Genomic DNA, 8,345 nt, shown 5'->3' with positions numbered 1-8,345 from the left:
AATGCAGCAGATGTACAATTCCACCGATTTAAAAAGCTTATGGCTTATTTGTTTCAGCAAATACAGGAAAGAGAGCAATGGCATTTGTGAGGACTACACTCTGCGCTGCCTTCATGGTGACTGTGGTGATGTCTAAACCGGTGAGTAGCTCTCATATTGTGCTACAACCACGGTCAAGCAATCTTAGAGAACTTGTGACGAATGTAAAGAATGTTTATTGTTGAAATGCTGATTCAGCATGACTGTCTGTCTGCCTGTCTCTCTCTCCCAATCACTCAGTCCATCTGTCTGTCTGCCTGTCTGTCTCTCTCTCCCACACACTCTGTCCATCTGACTGTCTGTCTGCCTCTCTCTCCCACACACTCAGTGCTCTTCTCACTCAATCCAGATGACTGTCTGTCTGCCTGTCTCACTCACTCACTCACTCACTCAGTACATATAACTGTCTGTCTGCCTCACTCACTCACTCAGTTCATATAACTGTCTGTCTGCCTGTCTCACTCACTCCATCTAACTGTCTGTCTGTCTCTCTCACTCATCACTCAGTCCATTTAACTGTCTGTCTGTCTGTCTCTCTCACTCACTCACTCAGTCCATCTGTCTGTCTGTCTCTCTCACTCACTCACTCAGTCCATCTAACTGTCTGTCTCTCACTCACTCAGTCCATCTGTCTGTCTGCCTGTCTCTCTCACTCACTCAGTCCATCTAACTGTCTGTCTCTCTCACTCACTCAGTCCATCTAACCGTCTGTCTGCCTTTCTCACTCTCTCACACTCAGTCTCTCTGTCTTCCTGTCATTCTGTTTCTCTCTCTTTCTCTATCTTTGTCTTCCTGTCTATCTGTGTCTCTCTCTCTGTCTTTCTTTCTGTCTCTCCCTCTCTCCCTCTGGCTACTACTATTACTACTGCTATTCATGCTACTACCAGTACTAATACAGCTATTAGTACGATTGCTACTAGTACTACTACTACTGCTATTACTTCCAATACTGCCATTACTATTACTACTACTACTACTACTACTACTTCTTATTCTACTACTACTGTTATATTAAATATTACCACTACTACTACAGCTATTACTACGACCACTGATACTACTACTTATACTACTTCATCTAATTACTAACTTCTAATTACTAACTAATAATACTTCTACTACAACTTCTACTACTACTACTACAACAAATATCACTACTGCTACTACTAGTACTTATTCTAATGCTACTAATACTTCTACTACTAAAAATACTTCTACTACAAATACAACTTCTACTACTACTACTACTACAAATATCACTACTGCTGACATTTTTTAAGCCACAGAAACCATTCGAACATCAAAATGTTCAGCTCTTTCAGGAGAGGGTGATATGACTTTTCATATTTGTAATCTTTAAACTTTTGAATTATTATGCTGTTTGCAATTTTTTCTCTCAAAGCCTTCTTCTTTCTCATACTTTCAGCTACTGACACCATAGTTAGACATTTCAACTAGAAGGGTTTTCAGCAGTGCAGTTTAAATGCTTTCGGGCTTCAACATTTTTCAGACAGGTAGTCTCTCATTTCTGTATTTTCAGCAATGTTTTTGCAATTCATTTCAGCTTTCAGCATTCCAACGCATTTTCAGCAGGAAATGCATTTTCTAGTTAATCATTACTTTTCATTTTCTACTACCTCTACCACCTGAGCTGCCTCCTTTCGCTGGACGAAAAAGACGAGTATGAGCTTTTTAATATAAACTGGTGAAAACAATATATTATACAATACATTATCGTCTAAACTAATCTGAAATGATTAATCTTACTGTTACTGGTGCTCATCATGGACAAAAATGTGAGTGTGTGTCTGACGTGAAGAAAGTGACCAAATATAAACTACTTTATCATGTAAAGAGAAAGTAATGTTTGCTATTGTGTGAATGAGCGACATTCAGTATTCTACACCTGTTTAAACATATGAAATCACTAATTTATTAATTCTGAGATTGTTTGTCTTCCTAACTTTATTTTAATAATTACTTATTTACTCTTCACAGAGACTCAAAGTGCCTGCGTACATCCAGAGCTTCCTTTGGGGCAAAGAAGACAGAAATGGATGCCTGTGTTTTGAGTAAGTAAGCTGCACATTAAAGGAATAGTTTTTCATTTTGAGAAGTACGCTTATTCACTTTCTGGCTGACGGTTAGATGAGAAGATTGATACCACTCCGTCTGTCAATATGTAGCTGGTGTCAACAGTTGGTTAGCTTAGCTTAGCATGAAGATCGGAGACAGGAAAAGGTCCTGAGGGTTAGGGTCCAGAGGAAAGGCGGAGTCGTTATTAAGATGAAATGGTTCATCTGTATGGAGAATGAAATGACCCCAACTACCACTACTCTGGAGTTCAGGAATTATGGTGGTCAAATTATAGCTGGTATCAGTATCCATTATCACAAAATAGAAAGAATATGACACCAAAACAAACCTTGAAGAGAGGACCAGACAATAATCAGAGAGGCAATGAAGAGTCCAGAGATCGTTAAAGAGCCAGAGACCTCCACAGAGATCTGTCCATAAGACCACTATGAGCCGGACACTCCACGGAGCTGAACTTTATGAAGATTCGACAGAAGAAAGCCAATGCTTCAAGAAGAAAAAGTTAAAAATAAGAACACGCCTGGAGTCTCTCACATGCCTTTTGGCAAAATCCAAACATGTTTTTATTTTTCCTTGAAACAATGCTATATTCTTTAATTTTTTAAAGGAATTACTGGTGCTCCGTTACATCATGTGACACAGATTCGACACAGGTGGACTTTATTTTACTCATTATGTGACTTCTGAAGGTAAGGTAGCACCAGTTCTAACTTATATTACCTATTTTGTGCAGGCCCATTACATAAAATCCAACTAAAAATCTATTTTAATTCCATTAAATAGGAAAAACACAGAGGGGGGCTGAATGCTTCTACAAGGCACTGTATACAGCACCACTGTTACTGGTATTCAATCTGTGACTGTAGTACTGTTGGTGCGCTACTTCAGATTTATTAACTAGAATTAACAGAAACAGCGAATCCACAGCAATATCTGCTGTCAGTATCGTACGTCGTGGCGTCCATTTGCTCTTACTGTACTGTGTTACTGGTTTATCGTACTGGTTATATAACGTGAATCTAGGTGTGGACATTTTGTTCTGATCATCCCTCCAGATAAACCCAGAAGATGAAATAAAGACAAAAGAATCATTGTTAAAGAGCATTAGTGTATTGTACAAAATCTGAAATATGGGATCACTCATCATCTCACTTTGGCTGAGTTGTCTTAGAAATTCTTGCTGAGAAAATAAAAAAAATTATGCCTCTGCATTGCGAGTATGTGAAGTATAAGTAGTAGATAAAAAAAATCTACAGAAGACTGCTAAAGAAATACTAACAATTAGGCAGCACAAAAAAGGGATAAAAAAAAATAAAATAAAAAAAAGTAATTTCATCTCCCTGGATTGTGTACATTGTCATAGCAAAAGTTATCACCATTAACATAAACTGACTATTGCCCTGATTTTTACCCTATTCTTAAAAAGTCAACAGAAATCCTAAAAAGCCATGCTGGTGGCTCTTTAAGCATGTAATGCACACATTGACCTGATGATGAGATGGGTTTCTAATCTATCCAATAATTGTCAATTTATTTAGCTAAAAAACAAAGAACGTCAACCTCATGGTGATAGAGGAAAATAGTCAATATGATTCATCCTCTGGGGATCATGAATGTAGAAAATTTCACAGCAATCCATTCAATAGTTGGGATATTTCCATCTAAACCAAAGTGATGGACAGACATTGCTATCCATTGAGCCATAGAAATTGCTGCACATGTGTACACTATAATGCTGTGTGCAAGTGTGCACACTACACTACCTCCCATACCGTCTTCATCTTCTGCATGTGGGCCTTGGACGACCTGGCGAAGGTGCTTTTAACCACGTTGAGAGGCGCTTCCTTGCCGCTGAGGTAGACCTTATTGAGACACGAAGGAAGCCAGGACTGCTCCTCCTTCTTCTTCTCCTTATTCTCCTCCTCCATCTTCTCCTCCTCCTCCTGCTGCTGCTCCTTCTCTACAGCTCCCACTCCTTCCTTCTTGATCCGGGTGCATGAGTGGGCAAAAATGTATCCCGTCATGAAGGCATCGAAACCGGCTCGGTGAGTCCCCGGGTCGGCCTTAGTCTTCGGAGCGTCTGTCTGAGATGGGTGGTCGCTCAGCATTTCTGTCCCTCTGTCTTCCTCTCTGCTCTCGTTTGTGCTGCTTTTTGTGTTTGAGTCGTGATCAGTCGCGGCCTTTGCTGCAGGGTTTCTGCAGTCGGGGTTGTCTTCGGACACTCCGTTCCCCTCGCCGTCCGTTTTCATGACCACTCCTTCATTCTGCAGGTTGTTTCCGTCACCGCCTGCTAGAGGCTCCGTTTCTGGGCACGGCTCAGCTGGCGTTTCTCCGGGGTCCAACTCCATGTGGGGCATTTTGTTCTCAGGGGCACCGTCAAAGATGGAGGGGCCGTCCTCTGCCTCGCCTCTACCTCTCTTCTTGTCTCTAAGTCTCTTTCTCCTCTTCCTCCTGTCCCCCGTGCCTTTCTCGTCCTGTAGGATAATCAGGTCAGTGTCATGGGACGACGGACACTGGGCGCCCTTTGGACACCAGCCAAATGCCTGTCAGACAAACAGGGTATTTAATAAAAAAACATCTACACACAAAGACAGATCGTCTATTTGGCCTTGTCTCTTCTAATTGACACAGGCAAAGACCCAGGAAGCCACTGTACTGTACTGTTTGATTTCACTTCGCCTTTAGAATGCCAGTAAAACTAAAGTAAAGCAAAAGGTTGGAACTCACTGAGAAGCGCTGGCAGATGTCAGTCTGTCCCTCAGCAGAGGCCACAGCTGGACACACTCTGTAGTCCACGTAGCTGGACATGTGACCGGCATACTGACAGAACTCTACTTGGACGTGAGGCTTGGTCCCTCCGGAGGTCACAATGCGACTGTTGTCCAGCTTACTGGAAGGAAGAGGAGACAATATGAGGGAGAGAGAAGGACACACACCTTTTTACAGTCACAATATTGACACAATGAGTTGTCCTGATGTAGAAAATAAGAAAGCCATTCTGATCTGCTCTTCCCTTCAGCCGCATCCTTCATTTTCTTACATTGTGACGTCTTTTGCATTGTGGTTGACGTAGACACAGCTCAATGTAATTCAATTCAAAACACTTCATTTGTCAGTCCAGGGATGTTCTGATGCAAATACATGATACTGAATTTGGGGTTTTCATTAGCTGCAAGTTATAATCATCAAAATTAAAAGAAATAAAGGCTTGAAATATATCACCCTGTGTGTAATGAATCTATATAATAAATGAGTTTCACTTTTTGAATTGAATTACATTTTCTTTTTGATATTCTAATTCATTGAGATGCACCTGTACTGTGTATATATGCACGCACGCACGCGCGCGCGCGCGCACACACACACACACACACACACACACACACACACACACACACACACACACACACACACACACACACACACACACACACACACACACACACACACACACACACACACACACACACACACACACACACACACACACACACACACACACACACACACACACACACACACACACACACACACAGTTCTCAACACTGTACTTCAAACCAGCACTCACCATTTCTTATAGGCATACTCCAGATAGGAGGCAGTGAGCCGGAGCTCGAACTCAGTGACGTATTTGGTGTCGTAGATGCCAGCAGGAAACATCTCAGACAGGTCGGCTGTGAAGATGGCCAAGCGATCGGGCAGAGATAAATAAAAACTCTGGCAGAAAAAGACAAAAAACACACAGCCATTTAATGAGAGCGGCGTGATGTGAAAGAAGTTCAACAGCCAATATAAATCTTGAAGGTGGTTACACTTGACATAAACCATTTCTTTTTATAACGTCATTAGAAGAGAAAAGGAATAAAAGTGAACAGCAAACACAATAACTTGGTGGTACCTGGTAAAGGAAGGCCATGTCGATGAGGCCGTTGTGGAACACCAGGGGCTTCCTGGCACGCAGCAGTTCGGTGAATAAGGCCCGGATGTGGATGCCCCGCTCGTCTGATGCTCCCTGACAAAGAAGATGGAGAGAGAAAAATATCATCGTCTGAGGAAGATCAGTTACCTCCTGCAGTGTCCAGTTCTGTCTACTCGCATCTTCTCCTAAATAGACTCGGCTTGCCTTCATTTGTTTGGTATTGGTGTGTTGCTCAGCGTGGAAAGGAAGATGTTGCTCCACTTTCTCCGGTCCCCGAGTTTCGGTTGCCAATAGCTCTGGAAAGAGGTTTCACACGTGTGGCCACTTACTTACTGGTGTCTATCAGCAGCGTTCCTGCTTGCTTGCATATTCTGGGCGACATTGTGGAACCTTTATGTAGCGCTTCATATTGTTTTAGTGGGTGGAAATGTATTTTCTTCTGGAGATGAGCACTGCTCAATCCACTCCATATAAGTCAACCTTAAATGTTTCCATATTGTAGCGGGTTTAAGCAGCCTACTTTGTTATTTTGCATCTGCAACCTGCTCCGCGATGCATGGTTCTGCCATTTTCTGGCACGTGGCTTCACTACGGCAAGTATAAACTGAGCTTTTGCAGTGGTATGTGGGTATTACATCACGGCTAATGAACCAATCAGGCGGCTTGATTTGAGCTACACGTTTTATACGATGTAACACGCAGGACAACAAAGAACAGCATGTCAGTATCCTCACCTTACTGTTGCCCTTGATGTAAGGGATCCCACTGGCGTACTGCTTGTTAAAGTCAAACCCATGCTGGACCAGGAACTGGACCGACTGGGGCTCGATGACATACTCCTCTGAACACAGCAGGGTGAGGTTATACACCTGGACCAGGTATGTGTCTGCAGCCTGGGGGAAAGGAAGAGGCAGAAGATGAAACTTCACAGATGTGACACAGATGTGTGCAGGGGGCATTTTCTCTGATCTGAAGCTATATGACATGATGACGGATCATAGGTCGCAACAAGCTCATCAGATAAATATATAAATAGTTTTTTAGAGAAGGCTTCATCTTATCGTACCTTGTCGTCCTGTTTCTTGTAACAAGCGATTCCCAGGGAGAGGATGGAGCGAGTGCGAGCTGCAAGGCATATGGCTTTGTATCGGTCCTCTATAGATCTGAAACAGGACAGCGAGGGTCAGGTGCCACCAAACACTATGAAGTCGCTCGAGATGGCACAGCACCGACTCCAAAGCGCATTATTTCCCTTTCCATGGCTGCTTGCGAAACAACCTGCTGATGCTCTTTCAGGTGAGTGTGATGTCAGGAAGAAACGCAGAGAGGTTGACTGATAAGTTTACTCACTCGGCCAGCAAAGACTTCCTATTTCCAAGACCACTCAGCTCCTACATAAGCACACAGGGAACAATTGCTATTTTGATTTTTTTACACTGAAATCACTTGACAACACAAAGAACCACATAAAAAGAAAACAAAACATGCAGACTGTAAGACAATGATGCATATGATGATATGTTACGTGTAAACGTAGTGAAATAAGTGACTTTCCACCAGGCTGACAGTTGTGTTGTTTAATGGCTGTTTAATAGAGACAGACACTTGAACTTACCGTGTCCAGTGCAATGAAGGAAGCCGTTTTAATGGCCAGTACCATAGCAGGCCAAAGCTCTTTGAAGTTATCATTCTGGACATCAATAACGGGAACGACTAGTGAAGACACCATGTTTGTCTCAACTTAGCTTGATGAGTGCAAACGGCGTATTCGCGCCTGAAACGTTTTCTGCAATCAACGTTACCGACGCTTCCTGGAACACTAGCTAGCTTAATTTAAAACCTTGCAAACGTTTCCATTATCGGCTACTCTATACGGCGTCGCTTCTTATTGATTACTTGTTGTGTTATATTAATACATTCAGCAATTACTTTAGCAGTTGTTAATTAATTAACACTTCGGGTCGACAGCTAACGGCGCTCCACCGTAAACATTTCAACGTGCTTCTCGGGGTCCTGTGGAAAAAACCCCATTGTAGTTGGACTTTTGCCTGAGAACAAATAAAACCTATTTGCCGCTAATTGTATGCACACCATTTTTAAAATTAATGAATATATATTTTCCTCGTGACTTGTTTATTTTTCATTCGAATTTTACTCCTCCATTTTACTTTTAGCTTTTCAATAAAAAAATGTCAAGCAGGCGTTGAGGATAGACGCGCATAAACACATACGTCACTATACTTTACTGTCGCGGTGAAGTGCGCCATTTTGGCTCAAACAAAGTCAGAAA

At 42.3% G+C, this 8,345-nt stretch overlaps 1 protein-coding gene across 1 annotated transcript; it reads right to left on the bottom strand.

The window, feature by feature from the left end:
* Window positions 1-2,676: 2,676 nt before the first annotated feature.
* On the bottom strand, window positions 2,677-8,340 carry toe1 (target of EGR1, exonuclease). Its single transcript, XM_068738141.1, has 8 exons — window positions 7,671-8,340; window positions 7,406-7,446; window positions 7,122-7,218; window positions 6,790-6,948; window positions 6,035-6,148; window positions 5,705-5,853; window positions 4,864-5,026; window positions 2,677-4,679 (listed from the first exon to the last, which is right to left on the bottom strand). The coding sequence occupies exons 1-8, from the start codon at window positions 7,782-7,784 to the stop codon at window positions 3,891-3,893; spliced, it is 1,626 nt and encodes a 541-aa protein (XP_068594242.1). The 5' UTR covers window positions 7,785-8,340; the 3' UTR covers window positions 2,677-3,890.
* Window positions 8,341-8,345: the final 5 nt, after the last annotated feature.

This window comes from Cebidichthys violaceus, unplaced genomic scaffold, assembly GCF_023349555.1.
Source record: "Cebidichthys violaceus isolate CVI_PGR_0920_01 unplaced genomic scaffold, fCebVio1.0.p SCAF_8, whole genome shotgun sequence".
In the NCBI taxonomy this organism is placed as follows: Eukaryota; Metazoa; Chordata; class Actinopteri; order Perciformes; family Stichaeidae; genus Cebidichthys; species Cebidichthys violaceus.
This window is presented reverse-complemented; position numbering and strand designations above follow the sequence as displayed.